A 21,459-nucleotide genomic window follows, 5' to 3' on the forward strand; every position below is an offset into this window, starting at 1 on the left:
CAGTAATAAGAGGAAAATATATAGCAATAGAAGCTCACATCAAGAAACAAGAAAGAACGCAAAGAAACAACCTAATCTCGAAGCTCAAAGATCTAGAAAAAGAACAACAAAAAAACCCCAAAACCAGTAGAAGAAAAGAAATAATAAAAACCAAAGCAGAAATAAATGAAATTGAAACTAAAAAAACAATCCAAAAGATCAATGAAACCAAGAGCTGGTTCTTTGAAAAAATCAATAAAATAGACAAACCCCTAGCCAGGCTCACAAAGGAAAAAAGGGAGAAAGCACAAATAAACAGGATCATCAATGAAAGAGGAGAAATCACAACGGACACAGCAGAAATCAAAAGAATAATCAGTAACTACTATGAACAGTTATATGGAAACAAGTTTAACAATCTAGAGGAGATGGACAAATTCCTACAACTCTACAATCACCCAAAGCTAGATAAAGAAGAAATAGAACACCTAAACAGACCAATTACAATTAGCGAAATTGAAATGGTAATCAAAAACCTCCCCAAAAACAAAAGCCCAGGACCTGATGGATTTACAAATGAATTCTACCAAACATTCAGGGACGAATTAGTGCCTATCCTTCACAAACTCTTCCAAAAAATTGAGAAGGAAGGGACAATACCAAACACGTTCTATGAAGCCAACATTACACTAATACCAAAACCGAACAAGGACAACACAAAAAAGGAAAACTACAGGCCAATCTCCCTAATGAACACTGATGCAAAAATCCTGAATAAAATTTTAGCTATCAGAATCCAACAATGTATCCATAAGATAATTCACCACGACCAAGTTGGATTCATTCCAGGGGCACAAGGATGGTTTAACATCCGAAAATCAATCAACGTTATCCAACACATCAACAAAAAGAAATATAAAAACCATATGATAATATCAATAGATGCTGAGAAAGCTTTCGACAAAGTGCAACACCCATTCATGATAAAAGCCCTTGAAATTCTTGGGATACAAGGAACATACCTCAACATCATAAAGGCCATCTATGACAAGCCAACAGCCAGTATCATTCTCAATGGTGAAAAGCTGAAAGCAATTCCATTAAGATCTGGAACAAGACAAGGATGTCCACTCTCACCATTGCTTTTCAATATAATACTGGAAGTCCTAGCCAGGGCAATAAGACAAGAGAAAGACATCCAAGGAATCCAAATAGGAAAAGAAGAAGTCAAACTATCACTATTTGCAGACGATATGATATTATACATAGAGAACCCCAAAAACTCCACAGAAAAGCTAATTCAACTCATCAATCAGTTCAGTAAAGTGGCAGGATACAAAATCAACACGCAAAAGTCAGTAGCCTTCCTATACACAAACAATAAATCTGAAGAAGAAGAAATCAAAAAGACCATCCCTTTTGTTATTGAAACAAAAAAAATCAAATATTTGGGAATAAATCTAACAAAAGAGGTAAAGGACCTATACAAAGAAAACTATAAAACACTGTTAAAAGAAATAGAAGAAGACACAAAGAAATGGAGAGACATCCCCTGCTCATGGATTGGAAGAATAAACATTATTAAAATGGCCATCCTACCAAAAGCAATATACCGATTCAATGCTATTCCAATCAAAATTTCAATGTCATTCTTCAAAGAAATAGAACAATTATTGATGAAATTCATATGGAATCACCAAAAACCCCGAATAGCCAAAGCTCTCCTGAAAAAAAAAGAAGGAAATGGAGGCATCAGACTCCCAGACTTCAAACTATACTACAAAGCCATAATCATCAAAACTGCATGGTATTGGAACAAGAACAGACATACAGACCAATGGAATCGAATAGAAAATCCAGAAATAAACCCACAGATTTATGGTCAACTAATCTTTGACAAAGGAGCAAAGACTATGCATTGGAGCAAAGAAAGTTTGTTCAATAAATGGTGCTGGGAAAACTGGGTCGCTACATGCAAAAGAATGAAGCTTGACCACCACCTCACACCATACACAAAAATCAACTCAAAATGGATTAAAGAACTAGACATAAGACCTGAAACCATAAAATATATAGAAGGAAATATAGGCGAAACACTACGTGATTTGCACATCAAAGACATCTTTACAGACACATCACCCAAAGCAGTGATAGTGAAGGCAAAGATAAACAGCTGGGACTACATCAAATTAAAGAGCTTTTGCACAGCAAAAGAGACAATAACAAAAACAAAGAGAAACCCCACCAACTGGGAGAACATTTTTGCACCCAACACTAATGATAAAGGACTGATCACAAAAATCTGCAAAGAGCTGATGAGACTCAACAATAACAAAGAAAATAATCCAGTCAAAAAATGGGCAGAAGAGCTAAAAAGAAACTTCTCTGAAGAGGAAATGCAAATGGCCAACAGGCATATGAAAAAATGTTCAACATCACTTGTCATCAGGGAAATGCAAATCAAAACTACCATGAGATACCATCTTACACCAGTGAGAATGGCACATATTAAAAAAACTAGCAACAACAAATGTTGGCGAGGGTGTGGAGAAAAAGGAACTCTTCTGCACTGTTGGTGGGAGTGCAAACTGGTCCAACCACTGTGGAAAGCTGTGTGGAGATTTCTGGACCTACTAAACATAGAGCTTCCATATGATCCAGCAATTCCACTCCTAGGTATTTACCCAAAGGACACAGAAACATCAATTCCAAAGAACACCTGCACCCCTATGTTTATAGCAGCACTGTTTACAATAGCTAAGCTTTGGAAACAACCCAAATGCCCAAAAATAGATGACTGGATCAAGAAGATGTGGTACATATATACCATGGAATATTACTCAGCATTCAAAAAAGATAAACACATGCAATTTGCTGCAACATGGATGGCGCTGGAAGGGATCATGCTCAGCGAAATAAGCCAAAAAGAAAAAGAAAAATACCGGATGGTCTCACTCATAGCAGGAATCTAGAAAACTTAAATAAGGGACCAGGAAAATGAATAACTATAAGAAAGTGAAAATCAAAATCAACAAAAAACTATGAACCAGAGACACTTTTAGGGGGGCGGGGGCGGGAGGGGAGGGATTGGGGTCAGAATGGGGGGCTGCAATTGTATGGGGAATATAACAATAAAATTTATAAAAAAAAAAAAAGATTTATTTATTTATACAAGCACTGGGTACAGTCAGAAGCGCAGGAGGGTGAGAAAATTCACCAGAGCCAGAGCGGGGAATAGAACAGGCCAACTGACAAAACACACTGCTGAGGGGAGCAGCGGACATGGCAGGAGAGGTCTGCGCGCCATGTGGGACTCTTGCCGTCAGCCAGGGATCGAACCAGCGCTGCAGAGGCTGCGGGCAGCTTCACAGCCCAGTGTTCAACTGCTACACCATCAGCGGAGGCCCAACAATATTAGGAAAATTTTTAATAGATCAAACTTACCAAATGAAATTGTTAGGTGCCTACTAGCAAAAAATATAATTATAATAAAGATAAATAAGATAAACATTACATGTCCTGCAGTAATTTTATCACACCATTTCACAGCTCAGTTCCACTCCTTTTTAAAAACACGCAAAAGCCCTGACGCAAAATATGAACATCCCTATTGAGCATTCAGTTCAAAATGTTTGTGCAATTTTTCCTTCAGCACTGGACTATTTTTATATCATGCACTGAACTACTTCAGTGGCTCTTTTGTTGAAATTTTCCACAAAATTAGAACAAACACATTTGATGCATCAACAGCACATTTCTAGAAATGCCTAATTTTAAGTTCCCTGAGCATCTAATGGCAAACTAATGTGAAACTAAACTAAATCATAAAAGCAGAGCTTCTTCACATAATTCCCTAAAACTTCATTTAACAAATGAACTTTTAAAATACATAAAACAAGATCTGATGCCAAAATAAGGAAAAAAGATAAAAGATACAACTCATCCCATGGGTGCATTTTTTAAAAACATGACAGGGAAAAATATTTTACAGAAAACCTTAACAAGAAATATATAATAAGTATCATAAATAGTTACCATAAATAGTTGCCAGAAAACTGGCAAATTAATTCTGCTTTGGAGTAACTAAGTTAGTTTCCTTAGCCACCTATCATTATTTATCTGAAAATGATTACTGAAAAGAAAACAGTTATAAAATCATATGAATGGATTTGGTCCAATAGCAAAACCATGTAGTTCTTCTCCCAAAAGCCAAAGTACTGTTGAAACTTGGTTCACTTCAGCACAGTGCATCTCCTAGCATGCTCCCTTAGGTCACTCTAATCTTCTGTGCTACTTTACCTTTCGGTAACATTCTTAAATGCTCGGGTTATATTCTCAATCTTCTTCTAGTTCACCCCTTTTCTCCAGATATTTTCATCACCTATTACTTAATCAGATAAGGTTAATAAAAAACAATGGGTAACATTTATTGAGAAACTGCAAATAGACTATATTGCAGACACTGTTCTAATCATTTCGCATTTATTATCTCATTTAATTGTCAAAACAATTCTAAACTGAAATCAACTGTTATACTAACAGATAAGGTAATGTGTCCAAGGTCTCACAATCAGAAAAGACTTATTATTGTGCATACACAGACCTGAATGTTTCTCAAAACTATTCTGAAGTTTCTAGATACCTAAAAAGCAGTTATAATGGGCTCCCCTCTATTGCTTAAACAGACCACAGTAAGACTAAACTAATAAGTTAGAAGGTGGACAGAGAGAAGAAAGGTAATAGATTTTAGAGTCCATGAAAAGTTGCTGCAAGTTACTACAATGATTTAGAACAGAGATCGGTGCACTTTTCTTAAAGGCCCAGATAGTAAATATGTTAAACTGTAGCAACATACTATGTAGCAACTACTCAATTCACCGTTTTAGTGTAACAGCAACCATAGACAATAGTGAAAAACGGACAAAGCTGTATTACAATAAAACTTTATTTACAAAAGAGGTAGCTTGGATCAGGTAAAAGTCTGCCAACAAATTAGAGGCATACTTAGTCAGGTGCTAGGCAATCACAATATAAGCACTGCAATATTCAATTATGGCATGATTCAGCATTATTTTCCCTAACCCACCACAACTGAATTTTAAATAGCTGAACTTCATATGGAATAAACATAAAACCTGGATGAAATACTACATGTGATAATTCCAGTTTTTCTTTAAAAATCAGCCCATTAAACACTGACATAAAATAACTAACAAAATAACATACCAATTTCATTATCTACTAAAATCATACCCATCGTTCACAAATCTCCACCTGGAGGAAACCATTGGTGCTATTTTGCTTCAAGGAAAATAAGGTGTTCAAGATCCACATAATTTGTAACATGGAAAGCTTTGAAAAGTAAAATTTTCTGCACCACTTCTCCCCTCATTCATTGATGTTTTAGTACCTGACTCCCTGTCTCAGCCATTTCTCCTCCCATTTTTGGCAACTTTAAGAGCCACTTAATCTGTCCTATACCTCAGCCTTTAAATTTTTTGACCACCCTCTTCACTTCCAAAATTTTTTCCTCAATTTCATGTCAACCACCAATTGCCACAGTCATACCCTAACAACTATAGTCTCCACAGAGGAATGGAAGCATCCAGAAACACGTAAGATGACCCATTCAAATACAGGAAGAGGCCTCCCTCATGGCGCAAAGGGTTAAGCACAGCACTGTGAAGCTATCTGCAGCCACTGCAGCACTCAATCCCCGGGCAGCCAAGGAGCTACCCACATGGCATAGCAGACCTCTCCTGTCTTGCCCGCTATTCCCCTCAGCAGTGTATTTCGTCAGTCTGCCTCTTCTGTTCCCCACTCTGTCTCTGGTGAATCCTCTTACCCCCCACACCTCTGGCATGTACCCTAGTTCTTGAATGCATAAGTAAATCTTTCAAATACAGGAAGAAATTCTTAATTTTATCTATTTTTTAAAAAGAAATGAAATTAAGGTATGCTCATATTTAATGCAGATTGCATATTAGTTAAAAATATACTGGGATGTGTGCTTATTTTTTTATCTGACAAGCAAATGTGAGCCAAAGGAGACCACTACCTGTATTATGTCATTACCATTATCCACATCCTTTAAAATCACGCATCTTCACACTGACTCCCACCTCTACCCCCAACCTTTCCAGTTCATTCACTCTGGCATCCCAAACCCAACAACTATTTGACTTCTTTATGATCTCTAAACCATTGTCCTCTTCCCTTTTGCACTCACTGCCTATACTACCTGTAGGGTAAGGAAAAATGTCAGGCTTTTCTGCCCTCCTGCCATCAGGATAGATGATGGATCCTTGCGGTCCTGAATGCATGCCTGATGGCGGGCACCTGGAATAGAGTGTGGGCATAGGTAGATGGGATTCACCTGGGCTAAGACTGTGCTTTTAAAGGCGGCGTCACGGGGACGCCAGCAGAAGCCAAAAGAGAAGCCAAGAAAGAACGAACGGAAGCCGAGAGAGAGAGAACGCCGGACAGCCCAGACAGAGTGAAGACCTGCTAGGGGCTGGGAGGCCTGCCATCCTCCCGGCCCCCCAGCACCCCTGCCTGCCATATGCCTGGTGAATCCCAATAAAAACCTGCAAAACCCCTGATGGCTCCAGAACTCCTCCTTTACCCGGTCTGCATGGGATCCTAGAAAACCTGCTCAGTGGCCATTCCTTCTCCCTACACTACCCCATGTCCTTATTCATCTCTTTTCCATCTTACACTCCTGCAGGTTCACTGTCAATATCTTTGCCCTTCTTTCCCTCTCCTATACATTCCTGACAAAACCCATCCCTGGTTAAATCTATCTCTGTCTATCCATGCCTCTATCCCAAAAATATGCCAACTTGTTCGTTACATTCACCTTAAATATATGACTATAAAATTAAGAAGCTCCTCAGCACTAGCCAGCAACCCCTCCACAGAATAAATTTCCCAAGCAATTTATTCTCCTTTTGACACTTTCATATCTGCCCTCTCCTCCATCCTCCAACAACTCTTTCTGTCACTTTCCTCACAGTTGATGACCTCTAATAGTACTTCCCTCAGAAAACGTAAACCAACAGGAGAAAACATCCACATCCTCCTCACAAATCTACCAACCTATCTGATTTTTACTGCCGTATTCTGCATTTCCTTATTAAAACAATGAATTATCCCTACTTCTACTCAAGTTGAACCTTACCATTTGTGTACTGGATCTTACCTACTTCCTCTCCCTCACTCAGTGACTATTCTCCTCCCCCTCATCATCAGATTTTCCTTCTTTACCAACTGTTTTCATCAGTATTTAAACATGCTGTATGATCTTCCACACAAAAGATATACCTTAACCCCGTGTCCTACTCCTGCGACTTCCTAGTTCTCCGCTATAGAGCAAAATTCTCCAAGTGTCTATAAATCACCGTATCTACTTCCTTTCCTCCAAGCCAGTTGTAGGGTAAGGTAAAAGGTATCAGGCTTTTCTGCCCTCCCGCCATTAGGATGGATGACAGAACCCTGCGGTCCTGAGTGCATGCCTGATGGCGGGCACCTGGAGTAGGGTGTGGGCATGCGTAGGTGGGTCCACCTGAGCTAAGAGACTGATTTATAAGGGTGGTGCAGCAGAGTGCGGGGTGGTGGTGGTGCGGTGTCCAGGGTGGAGGAGTGGAGTGTACGGTGGAGAACGGCGACTACAAACCACGGCAAAGAGCATGTGGCTGCTAGAACCGTTCATACACCTGCCCGGAATGGGTTGGTTGCTTTACAACTGGCGTAGACGGCAGGACGGTTCGAGGCAGGACGGCTCTACGCAGATGAAACCCTCTGAAACCTGGGGAGGGATTGCCGGGTGGCCGGCCACGAGCAGATGGTACCCGGTGGCCGACCTCCTCACCCAGCGGGCACCTCCCCAGGAATGGCCAGAGGTAGATGGATCCCCGGGGCAGCTGCAACAGGCCCTGTATGAAATAGAAGAAACCCTGAGTGGATGCAGTGCCCGCGAGGCAGCAGGAGCCGTGGGATGGGTGTTTCTCACAGCTCTGCGAGAGTCCAGGCAGAAAGAGCAATCCAGGATCCAGCAAGCACGGGATGAGATGCGAAAAGAGATGCGAGAAGAGATGCGGATACAGCAACAACATTTGAGGATTCTGGAGGAAGAAGTTCGGAGAAACCGACCCACCCCTCCAGAGATGCCAGACTCCGTCTCAGGAAGGAAGGAGAGGGAGGCTGGCCCTTTGCCCGAACCTCAGTCGGTGATGGCAAACCAACCCGCGACCCCAGAGATGCCGGACTCCTCTGGAGAGGAGGAGGAGGCTGGTCCCATGCTCCGGGCCCGCCCAGTGGTGACTCAGAAAATGAAGCGGCAGCAACCCATGGCCCCAGGGGGTCAGGCTGCGGGACCACCACAAATGATGGAATTTACTACCTATCCACCATACACCCAGGCGGAAATGGTGGACTTAGTCAAACAGTTCCGCCAGAAACCAGGGGAGCCCTTGGCAGCCTGGCTGCTACGTTTATGGGACCTGGGGGTGGATGGGATTATTTGCACGGCTCAAGAGATGGAGAGACTGGTCTCCATGACTTCACACCCATCCTTGCGACAGAGGCTGCAGAACAGCCGGCGGTATGGCCAGGGCGACCACACCCTCCTGGAGTGGATAATGGCTGCCATACGGACAGTATGGGCTGATGCGGGAGACGTGCCGGAGACAGTAAGTGGATGGCAGACGAACGCCGAGCTGGTGCAGGTACTTCGGGAATTGGGGATGTGGCAGGCCATGTTTAATGTGAATACCCATGGTCCTGACGACGAGCGTTTCACAGCAGGGATGAGATACTTGGTATTAAAGAATGCCCCCTCATCTACATTTGGATCCCTCATGGCAGTTCTAGCACCCTATGTGGGACGTCAGATACATGACGTCACAACAATGATAGCCAGCTTGGGCGAAGTTGAGAGCCGGCGCTCTCCGAAAGGAATACGGGTAGTTTCAGAAAGGTCAAAAGGAATGCCAAGGAGGGCAAGGAAGTCTCTTGGCATCACAGAACCTATAAAAGTCACCTGTAACCAAATGTGGATGGATTTAATAAGAGCAGGTGTAGATGGCACTAAAATACACGCGCAGCCCAATGCATATTTATTGGAATTATGGCAGCAGCTGCGAGAAGACCAGAGGTTCACACCCATGAGAAGGACTGCTGCTCAGGGGGAGCCTGGAAGCTCCAGGCCTCAGGCGCACGCCCTGCGCATGGAAGACCACTTGCTGCCAACCCCGTCCTCGGGTGATGGCCTGATATCTTTTGAATAGGGTGAGGGCCAAGGAACCCGTCCACAGGGGACGGGCAGAGACCGGAGGCCACATGTGGAGCTTGCCATCCACTGGTCCCCGACTAACGTACAAAGGGTTTTAGCTCTAGTAGACACAGGAGCAGAATGTACTCTGCTCTATGGAAATCCAGAAAGATTTCATGGGTCTACTTGTTATATTGATGGCTATGGAGGCCAGAGTGTCAAGGTGACAGCAGTAAGACTATCTCAGGGGATTGGGCGATTACCCCCGAAAGAGTATAGTGTATGTATCGCCCATCCCGGAGTACATCCTGGGGGTGGATGTACTACGTGGCTTATGGCTAGAAACCACAGTCGGAGAGTTTCGCCTTAGAGTGCGTGTGGTAAAGGCAGTGGTGAGAGGACACGCTAAGCATCCGCCCCTACAACTGCCAGTCCCTAGGCAAGTGACTAATACCAAGCAATATCAAAGGCTACAAAGAAATTACAGGCACAATATCAGAGCTGGAGAAAGTGGGCATTGTGCGTACTGCCCACAGCCCCTACAATTCGCCGGTATGGCTGGTGAAGAAGCCTGATGGTTCTTGGCGAATGACAGTAGATTACCGTGAGTTGAATAAGGTAGTTCCCCCCTTGCATGCTGCAGTGCCTTCAGAGGCAGATTTGATGGATCGTCTGAGACACGAGCTGGGAATGTATCCTTTTCTGGCCGATCTGGCAAACGCTTTTTTTTTCGATAGATATAGCCCCAGGAAGTCAAGACCAGTTCACCTTCACCTGGGAAGGCTGGCAATGGACATTTACTGTACTGCCACAGGGATACCTGCACAGCCCTACTCTGTGTCATGGGCTGATGGCAGCAAATTTGGCCCGGTGGGAAAAGCCATCTTCAGTGCGTTTATACCATTATATTGATGACATTTTATTGACAAGTGACTCTTACAGATCTGGAAAAGGCAGTACCTTTCTTATTAACACACCTGAAAACATGCGCCTGGGCAATCAACGAAAGCAAACTGCAGGGGCCTGGACTGTCAGTTAAGTTCCTGGGAGTTGTTTGGTCAGGTAAGACAAAGGTTATCCCTGAAGGCAGCTGCAAGCCTTTCTGGGTCTGCTGGGTTACTGGAGGGCATTTATACCTCACATGGCCCAGCTCCTACGACCCTTCTATATGTTAATACGTAAGGGAGCCAAGTGGGATTGGTCAGCTGAGGCAGACACAGCATTTGCCACGGCCAAACGAACTATAAAGACTGCTCAGGCCCCTTGCAGGTTTTTGACCCAGCCCGACCCTGTGAGCTCGATGTGCATGTTACTCAGGAAGGGTTTGGGTGGGGACTCTGGCAGAAATCAGAGAGGCTACGACAGCCTATTGGGTTCTGGTCCCAACTCTGGAAGGGGGCTGAGGTTAGGTATTCCTTAATTGAGAAACAGTTAGCTGCGGTATATGCAGCCTTACTAGCCACAGAAAGTATAACTGCCACAGCCCCTGCCTCAGTGAGAACCACTTACCCAATAGCTGGATGGGTACGGGACTGGACAACAAAGCCCCATAGTGGTACTGCTCAAAAACCCACTTTGGTGAAGTGGGGGGCATACTTAGAACAGCACTGCACCCTGTCAACTAGCCCCTTAAGGGCGGAGTTGCAGGAGGTTCTTGGTCCTGTGACATATGTTAGTATGGAACCAACTTCAGAAGCCTGTATAGAAGCCGAACCTGAAGCTAGTCCCTACAAGGAGGGTCGAGCACCGATTCCAGCAGAGGCCTGGTATACGGACGGCTCCAGCCGGGGCCAGCCAGCCTCTTGGACAGCGGTGGCTGTCCACCCAGAAACAGACACTATTTGGTTTGAAACCGGGACAGGACAGAGCAGCCAATGGGTTGAACTGTGAGCAGTATGGATGGTGGTGGCCCATTAGCCTTCCCCTCTAGTAATCTATACTGACAGTTGGGCTGTGCATAGGGGTCTGACACTGTGGATTTCCACATGGAATCTAAATGACTGGACAGTTATGCATCGGCCATTGTGGGGCCAGGCCCTATGGAAAGATCTATGGGATCTGGGGCATCAGAAGCAGGTGACTGTTTATCACGTCACAGGACATGCCCCATTAGCCTCACCAGGCAATGATGAGGCAACCTAGCCCGGGTTCGATGGCTTGAAACTGCTCCAGGGCGGGATGTTGTGCAGTGGCTACACAGACGCTTGCTCCACGCAGGGCAGAAGACAATGTGGGCCACTGTGCGTGCCTGGGGTCTACCTGTAACTTTAAAAGAAATTCAGACTGTATGTGAAACATGTGTGATATGTTCCAGGACTTACCCCCGGAGACCTTTTGCATCTACAGGCCAGGTGTTGCGGGGGCAGGTACCCCTGACACGCTTGCAGATTGACATCATTGGAACACTACCTCGTTCCAACGGACAACAATATGCAGTCACCTGTTTAGACACTGCTACCGGGTTATTGGCAGCTTATCCTGCTCCACATGCAGACCAAAAGGCAGTTTTGGCAGCACTGGCGCGTGTATGTGCTGCATATGGACATCTGCTGGTAGTGTAGAGCGATCAAGAGACTCATTTTACAGGAACCTGGGTGCAGCAGTGGGCCAAGAACATGGGTGTTGAATGGAAGTTTCACACTCCCTATAATCCCAAAGCTGCAGGGATTATACAGAGGTATAATGGCCTACTGAAGCAAGGACTAAGAGCCACTGGCCCCCCCTCTCAGATGCCGGCCGGGTGGAGCCGACGTCTATGGGAGGTGATGCAGACATTGAATGAGAGGAGCAGGAAAGGCGGCCTGGCTCCAGTGGAGGCATTGCTGCATCATGCCGCTACTCCCATCCAATTACAAATAAAGACTTCAGACGTCTTATTAAAACAAGGACTTGGACAGCAGAGCAACATCCTATTGCCAGCCCCAACTGGAGTGGACCCAGGGCAGACTGTGGACAGGGAATGGCCCTGGACAGTGAAGGCTCCCCACATGCGGTGGGTGGCTCTGAGAGCCCCTTGGGGTCATGGCCTGGAGGCCGATTTACAGATAATACCATGGGTAACTGCGCAGTGGCCGCCATGGGTGCGTGTTACCCACCCTGGGGTGGCAGATCAGCGGGCAATCCTCAAGGGGACATCTGTAATAACTGTGGCCCATTATGAGCTCTCCACCCCTGCTGCATGTAGAACCCACTGATGCCTCTTCACTGGCAAAGCAAGTGTGGTACTCACGACCTGAAAGGCCACTGATGCCAGCGACAATATTGTCCTCAGATGCCAAATTAGCATGTATATTGCCCGATGGGAGGGATCTCCCATTGCTGGTACCGGTAACTTCTCTGTCTTTCTGCCCCTAGGAAAATTGAGTTTAGTCATTTTGTGATGTATTTCATTTGCTTTTGTGGGCCATGGCTGCATTGTTTATGTTTGCTAAGAAAATTGTACATATATGTGGACTGTATGGCAGAAAACCCTGAGGGGGTGGACTGTAGGGTAAGGTAAGAGGTATCAGGTTCTTCTGCCCTCCCGCCATTAGGATGGATGACGGAACCCTGCGGTCCTGAGTGCATGCCTGATGGCGGGCACTTGGAGTAGGGTGTGGGCATGCGTAGGTGGGTCCACCTGAGCTGAGAGACTGATTTATAAGGGTGGTGCAGCAGAGTGCAGGGCGGTGGGAGTGTGGTGTTAAGGGTGGAGGATTGGAGTGTACGGAGGAGAACGGCGACCACAAACCACGGCGAAGAGCATGTGGCTGCTAGAACCGTTCATAAACCTGCCCGGAATGGGTTGGTTGCTTTACACCAGTTTAATCACACTTTTACTCCTCTCCACTGAAATCATTCCTTAGTAATTTATACTTTGCCAAATCCAATCTTGCTCAACAGCTCACTATTTGACATAGCTGCAAACTCCCTTCCTGATGTATTTTGCATTTGATTTCTTAGAAAGCACACTCTCCTAATTTTCCTCCTACCTACTACTGCTTGCTTTCAGTAGTCACCTTTGCTTGCCTTTCTTTTTCTTCTCTCCCTCTATATGTTGAACTGTCCTAAGGCTCATTCTTCAGTCCTCTTAATCTATATGAACACCATAGAAAATCTTTGGCCCCACAACTTTAAATACTATCTATATACTACAAGACTCCAGTCTTTTCTCTCCCCTGAACTCAAAATTCATAATTAATTGCTTAATTAAGATCTCCATCTGGATGTTCTAAACTTTAGGGAACGCACAATTCTCGATTTCTCCTTCTCACTAAACATTTTCCTCCTCAAGTGTTCCCCATCTCTGTAATTAATATTATATTCACCTGGTTACTCGGGCCAAAAGCCTATATAGTCTTTATTGCTACATCTCTCACTTTACATCCTACTATAATTCATCATTAAGTACCATCAACCACACCTTCAAAAAAGTTCCAGTTACATTAATAAATACAATGTCAAACTTACTGAACTGTACGTGTAAAATGAATGCATTTCATTGTATTAATGCATTTCATTGAATTATACCTCCATAAAGTGCGAAGGCAGCATGTGTGTTACTCACATACATCTGACCATTTGTCACCACCTCCACCACTACCATTTTGCTGCTCGGACTACCACAAAGCCTCCTAACTGATATACCTGCTTCTGTTTTTATCTACAACAGCTCATATTCCACAAAGTATACAAAAGAATCTTTCTAAAATGTGAATCATGTTATATTACTTCCCTGCTCAAATCTCTCTACTGGTTTCCCACCATACTTAAAATCTAAAGACCCCTTCCCCCCGTGGCGCAGAACTGTGGAGTTGTCCTCAGCCTCTGCAGTGTGGGTTCGATTCCCAGCTGGCCAGGGGGATACCCACATGGCAAAGTAGACCTCTCCTGTCTCACCCACTGCTCCTCTCAACAATGCTTTCGGTCTGTCTGCCTGTTCTGCTACCCGCTCTGTTTCTGGTGAATCCTCTCACCCTCCCGCGCCTCTGGCCTGTACCCCAGCTCTTGTATAAATAGGTAAATCTTAAAAAAAAAAATCTAAAGGCCCTTAACATGACCTCAAAACCATATATCATCTAATACCCACCTACCTCTCAGACCTATCCTCTTACCATTTTCCCCCATTTACTGTGTTCCAAACACACAGGCATCCAGAAACTCCTAAAACACATCAAGTTTCTAAATAGTTTTTTCTTTTTTAAAATGTATTTCAAAAGCAAATTCTTTAAAACTCATATACCTCTACTTCACTCCATTAAATGGACAATAGAGAAATACTTCCTTGAATCATCCAAAGAAGTGGATCTGAATTAATACTTCTTAACGTAATTTGCCCCATAAACTCAAGTTAATACTTAAAATGTCAAACTATAAATTGGAGACATTCATCAGGGGATGGGGAGGGAAAGGGATCAAAACAGGAGGGAAGAGCACAAGAATCTATGATGATGGTTCACCGGGTCTTTTTGGTTGTAATTTCATGGGGACAAAACCTGAGAGGTGCAATCAAACACTGTACAAAAATGAACGACAATGTAAAAATATCTAATAAAATAAAAATGTTAAAAAAAATACTTAAGGTGCATCTACCATTCTAACAGACCATTGAAAATGAAATTGGGATCAGCTACAGAAAGCCTGGAACATCAAATTAAGGAATTTATATATTTTAACAGGCCAGAATCACAAACTAAAGCACTGGGAAGAGCTCCCCTTCTTACTTTTCAAATCCTGAGATCACAAGGTTTGCAAAAACGTGTGGAACAATGCAAGAAAGTAGTTACTTTCAGGGATATACACACATACACCTTTTTGCACCTCTAGAATTTTAGTTGTCCTCTTTGGAGAAAGTCTAGAGCATCTGAATACTTTGAGTGCCATAAGTAGAATTAAATAGAGGAAATATAAACACAGATAAAATATGTTGATATAGATGATACAGACATATATATGGAAAACATAACACAGGCTCGTACATGATTCTTATATATCTGGGAGCTCCTACCAGAATTTAATTCTGCAAACCTGCCTACTTTCAAGTAGTTGCCTTTAGTACCTAAATTAAATAGCCATTGAGAGCTCATATAGTGAATACTTAAGACATCTAAAGGTCTGCAGGTTATAAGAACAGAATAGACAGTAAGAGAGAAAGGACAGCACAGCCCCTCTCTCTCAAACTCATCTCTAATGGCTAGTCTTACCTCTCACCAACACATATCATTTACACAAGGTTAACAATTAAATGTTAACAGATATAAACCCCTATCATTTCCAAATTTTCTAGAGCCCCTTTACATGGCAATCAAGGGATTAGGAAGAATAGGATCTCATATTATAGATTCCTCTCAGATGACTAAAAGTCAGTGTAGGTTTTGTTCCTGACTGAAGTTCTAGAACCACTACATCATGCAAGAGTTAGAAGAGGGTTCTGCTGAACTAATGAAACCCAAGCAGCATCAGCCAGGGCAAAGGCAAAATACTAAAAAAAAAAAAAAAAAAAAAAAAAGACAACAAAGAGAAGTTTAAGAAAACAGAAGTCACAAATCCTCTAACCTGTAGCATCCTTCCTTTGATCAAGGGTAAAGGACTTTGAATTTGCTCATAGACTACATCTAAAAAAAAAAAAAAAGATTGCTCAGGTTCATACCCTGCAGACATAACAAAAAAAATATGAAAAATGTTTTTCTTCTTAATCACAGATATTACACATTCTATCTTGAAAAACATATCCTGATTCCCATTAACCTCTTCCAACAACATTCTATGCCTTTCCTGAATCCCATTTTTATTTGCTTGAATTTCAAATTCATATGGAAGCCATTGCATTTTGAATATATTTTATCCTACAGTCATGAGTGGGCACTTGGTACCACTGAAAATAGTATTTTAAAATACTGCTACTTAAATGTTAATATATATACCGTGCATCAGATTAAAATACAGATTGTGATTCAGTAGGTTTAGGGCAGGGTCTGAGAGTCCACAGTTCTAATAGGTTCCCAGGTGTTGCAAATGTTCTTCTCTGAAAACACGGAGTAACAAAGCTCTAAAAGGCAATGACAACTATATGCACAAGTTACTTCCAGAGGATCCCAATGGAATGTTGTTTGTTTTTATAGTTTATTCTTTATTCTTTAATTTTCACCAGATACATTTTTTTCTCTGTACACTTGCAATTAAACTTAAATGCTATGATTGATAACTTTTCCCTTTATTCAATTGGCATCCCTAAATTTTCTTCCCTCCTCTTATTCTTCCATACCCAAGTATCTAAAATGCAAAAGTACTGATAAAAAAAAGTTCTGACTATGTACCCATGTTTACTCTTTAGTCTTTCTTCAATTAGGTTCTAATTCAGCACACACACATCTAATAATTAAAGATTTCATACAAGGATCAAAATGAGGAACAAGAAAAAAGAAAAACCCTATAGGACATAAGGAAAAATTGGGCCTAATCTGAATTTATCACCAGGACCCTAAGCAATAGGCCCGGTCTTCCACACTAAAAACTTGCATGTCAACGTAGATCTTTCCATCTCCATCATTCCTATCCTTTCCAGACCCTCAACTGAAATGACCAGCAAGTCCTATCTATTTTGTGTACTAAGCATTCCTCCAGTCTTTTCTCTCCATTCCCTTGCCAGTGACTGCCTCAGTCCAAGTTTTTTCCCATACCTTGTCTATTGCACAACTACCCTAACTAACTTCTACCTCCAAGCACCTTCTCCGCCATGATTCTTACTCCAGTTATCCAAATGCAAACTGAATGTCTCTTCCATTTAAAACCTTTCACCATGTCCCCATCACCCACAGAATAAAGTCCAAGTAATAAAGACACACAACTTTCCATGTTTGAATCCTGCTGCCTCTCAAACATCATATCCTGTTGTACTCTCTCCCATCATGCCCTTTGAGTCCCCTCAATATCAAACTACACATAACGCTTCAATTTCCAGCAGACCCCATGGTACTTAACGCTGCCATGCTTTTACATGGACTATTGCTTCAGTATGACATGTGTCCTTCACTTCCTTCCCCTTGGCTTCCCAGACGACTACTATGACTCTTTTGACACCTAGCTCAGATCCCAGGAAGCCATCCTAAGATCCCTTCTCTACCCTTAGAGAGTTGATTATTTTCTTCTCTGCCGATTTGTAAGTAATAATGGCACTAATTGTGCATTTACTATGTGCCCGACACTGTTCCCAGCATGTATCAATACATTTAATCTTCACAATAATCCTTCTTATGAAGGAGTACCATTATTACCTTGTAGATATGGAAACGAAATCACTGAGAAGTTAAATAACCTGTCCCCTAGGATAGCCAACTGTTAAATGAAATTAAAACCCTTGCTTCATACACATTTATATTATGGCACCTATCACAGTGAATTCATTACTGTAATTACCCTGGACTGTGAGCTCCTTGAGGGTAGGGAATTATGTCATATTCAACTCTAGAGCCACAGTGCAGCGTTTCTTGAACTGCCCATAAAAATAACATTCCTAACAAGTTCAAATGAAAAGTATTCAGAAATTATTTCCAAATAAGTATTCCAACTAGTTTTTTTCACATTAAAATATGCTATAAGAGTACTAGAGCAAGCTATTTTTTTCTCCCATCTACTAAAGAGGATGTTAAAGAGAGAGGTTAATACAACATGAGATTATAGTCCTTGTGGACAATGAAATGGACTTATTTTTGCAGCAGTACTGCTTAATCGCTGCAATAAATCAAAACCCAAAAGACCATTTGCTTAAGATTAACTTTTTTTCTCTCACTAAATAAGAATTCCTCTTATCATTCAGAACAGTGAAAAGAAAGTCCTAAATTTACTTTGCTCAAGTGGAAAAGAAGGAAATCAAAGACCAGCACTACTAATTGCTTCCTTAAGTCGGCCAAGAAATGTATCCCATTAGGCAATTAAAATAAAACACAGTTGCCTGACTAAGCATATAACAAAAGAATTTCTAACATTGTGTGGACTGGCATTCCAGTATTCAAATAATAAAAAATTCTTTATCCTAAGCTAAGAAAAATGAAAACTCAAGAACAAAATAAAACTACCACCACCCCACAAGTACACAGATTTCTATATTAACACTCACACATGACTGTTACATTAAACACATACATATATGCTTATATTTATTTCAATAGCCATTATTCCCTTAAACTGATTTAAAAAACCACAAACTTATTCTAACACCAAAGATGAACATCCTAGAGACCAACTTTACTGAACTTAGTATGCTCTTACAGTTCTCTGAGCGGCACTGAAGTTCTGTAATTAAAACCCACAGGGTCAGTACCAGCAGCACACCACAGTACTTGTTAGCGTCATCTGCACCTCGCCCAGTTTCTGCACACTTGTGCACGAGAGAAAGGTAAATCCGTCCTCAGAAGAAGCAGAGTTTAGGCCACTGTAAGCTTAGGCCACAGCACAGCAAACTCTACCCCCCAGGCATGTCTTACCATTTCTTGGTACACTCCACCATCAGTTCTTGGTAGGAAGCCACAAACTGGAACTTAGATGCATGTTTTCCTACACGCTGCAGTCTCTTCCAAACTGAAGCCATGATGACCAGTCAGTACACTGGAGCAATTCTGGGTTTGCAATACAGCAGCCTTAACAAAGCAGAGGGTCCAAAGCAAAGGAGTTTTGCATCTATGTCTATACTTTAAAAAACGCAACTACAACTTGAAATGCTGTTTGGGGTCCACAAGTCTTCTCCCTGATTCACAGGGTAAATCCCATTTTAGATGAATGGCCCAGTGAAGAACAGTATGATACGCATGACACGATGAGTGAGAGGAGGTTCCCTCATGGAGACATCACCATTCCAACTCGGGGGCTATATGGTGTGTATTCTGAAGGGCTGAAAAGAAAAACAAAGAGAAAAAATGTGAGAGAAGCAGAAGTGACTAACCACCCCTATTAGATAACACCGCAAAAGACAACCCCAGTACCCTGCATGTTTTTCAAACAATGAAACAAAACAGCAACCTCAAGAGCCAGTAACATCAGGGATGCACGACACTAAGAAGAAATTAAAATTCACACCGAAAACGTGGCGCAACACAGCAGGTAACCAGCAGCAACCACCACCAAGAGGTGCAAGCCGGGCCCTGCTCCCGTCCTAAGCATCGCAGAAGGGCGAGCAGAGCGGGAAAGTCTAGGGATGCTGTTTAATGTCCATTGCCAGTCAGAGGGAGGGGCGGAGGATTTTAAATAAACTTTGGTGTTTTTCAGCCGATAATTAATAGTCTCCAGTCCTAGACTATGTGCTCGGAACAAGTCAGGAAGCCGGGAGGACGCTGCCGCTCGGCCCGCGGTGGAGGGCTGGGACGGGGCGGCGGAGCGCGTCCCGCGGCGGAGGGCGGGCGGCACCCCGGCGCCAGGCCCCTCGGGCCCCCTTCACCGTGGCTGCCAGCCCGGGGGAAAGGCAACTCCCGCCCGACGCGCAGCGGTGGCCGAGCGGGCAAGTGCACGCGCGGGGTGGGGGGCTCCCCTCCCCTCCCGTCCCCTCCTCAGGGAGCGGTCGCCGGCCTCCAGCCTCCCGCCGCGAGCCCAGCCGGGTCCCCCGGAGGCGCCGGGGGTGGCTCCCGCGGCCGCTGTCACCCGGGCGACGCCGCCAGCCCCCAGGCTGGTCCCCGAGCCCCGGCCCCGGGCGCGTCGGCTCCGCCCCTCCTCACACCTCTAATCCCGCTGTCGGGCTGGGTCTGGCCCGGTTCCCTCCTCAGCGCCGCTCCTCCGTCGCCGCCGCAGCAGCAGTCGCCGCCGCCGCCACCGAGTCCTCCATCCCCGCCGGAGCCACATGGAACGGCCGGGCCAGCCGCGACGCCCGCGGGGGCCGGGTCTGCAGCCCCTCGGGCGGACGGCGGCCTCACGCCCGCCCCCGCCCGGGTGGAGTCGCCCCGTGACCGTCCCCCACCCGACCAGACCCGGCCAGCGCCGCGCTCAGCGCCCAGCTCCCCCTCCCCCGCCGGCCTGCGCCGCCGCCACCGTCATTACCTCCCCCGCCGCGCCGCTCACACGAACCCTGCCCGCGGCGGCGCCGCCTCCGCCCGCCCCGCCGCCATTGGCCGGGGCCCGCGCACGTCCCGCCCAGCTCGGCGCCGGGCCGCGGGGAGGCGGGGCGCGTCACTGGCCCGTCCGGGTGCCCGTCACCGGGGCCCCACCCCCGAGGCCCGCGGTGTTTTTCCCCCAGTCGGAACGCGGCACCAAGACTAGCCTTCTTTTGAAAAAAATGTGGAACCCTCGAAGGACGGTCCCGCCCACCCTTCTGATTGGCCCGGAGGGAGAAGCGATAGGCGGGAAAAGCAAGGAGTGTTTATAGTGAACTGGCCCCTGGTTACAGAAGGTGGGTGTCCGTCAGCGACGCTGCCCGGCGCCGGGCGGGGCTTCTGGCTCCAGTCGGGGAGAGCAGGGCCAGAAGCTGGCTTCGCTGCGACCGTGGGCTGTGCGGCTGCTGGGGTGTTCCCTCCTGCGCTCCCGCTGGTCACACCCTGGGCACCAGGTGCCCAGGCCTCCGCCCCTAGCAGCGAGGGTGTTGGCGCACACAGCCTGTTTCCACCCTATTCCCCCCAGGTTTCCCCCCTCCTCACCCCCACCGCCCCGCCCGACACACTGGGAAGAAATGATCCTGCCTTGCTCTCCAACCTAGCAGTCAGCCCGCTAGTCCTCAGCGGGATTCAGTAAGCTGGCCTAGACGTAAAATATTTACGGAACACGGGTGAATTGGTGGAGGAAATTCTATGGGGACTACACCTGGAGGGGGAGGGGGAGCAAACATTGTTTAAAAATGAGCAAAGATGTAAAATATATATAAATAAATTTTAAAAATATTTACGGTACAGTTTCTTCTATTTCTGTGAGTGTGATTTTCTCTTTATCGTTGTCTCATTCTCCACCGGTAGGAACTGCAGATGGGTTGAGGAGTGGCTGGCATATGAAAATGTGGCTATAGGCAAAGGAGAGGATGAGTAACCTAAGGGAAGGAATGAGGGCTGGGCCGCTTAACCTTGCTAACAGGCCAAGCCTTTTGAGCATATAATGGAAGCTACGGGCGCTTGCCTAAAGAAGAAAAATGTCCCATCACAAGACACAAAATTTTGCTTTGAATTTTAGGCGGTTCAACAGACCTCTGGTGCAGAAAGAGGGCAACTAATGCAATTTGGAGGGAATCCCAACACCGAAGTAGTAAGGGTAAAGTAAGAAAG

At 44.7% G+C, this 21,459-nt stretch overlaps 1 protein-coding gene across 10 annotated transcripts in view; it reads right to left on the reverse strand.

Moving 5' to 3' along the window:
- Positions 1 to 18,931, reverse strand: part of EHBP1 (EH domain binding protein 1) — a gene marked incomplete at its 3' end in the record, with an annotated part of 325,825 nt that extends 306,894 nt beyond the window's left edge. For all 10 annotated transcript variants that reach the window (XM_084235967.1, XM_084235974.1, XM_084235973.1 and 7 more), the window contains exon 1: positions 18,712 to 18,931. In XM_084235967.1, coding sequence (XP_084092093.1) covers positions 18,712 to 18,815 — 104 coding nt within the window. In that variant the 5' untranslated portion in view covers positions 18,816 to 18,931. The remainder of the gene's footprint in view (positions 1 to 18,711) is intronic.
- Between the last annotated feature and the right edge of the window lie 2,528 nt (positions 18,932 to 21,459).

This window comes from Talpa europaea (genome assembly GCF_964194135.1).
Source record: "Talpa europaea genome assembly, chromosome: 6".
NCBI lineage: Eukaryota > Metazoa > Chordata > Mammalia > Eulipotyphla > Talpidae > Talpa > Talpa europaea.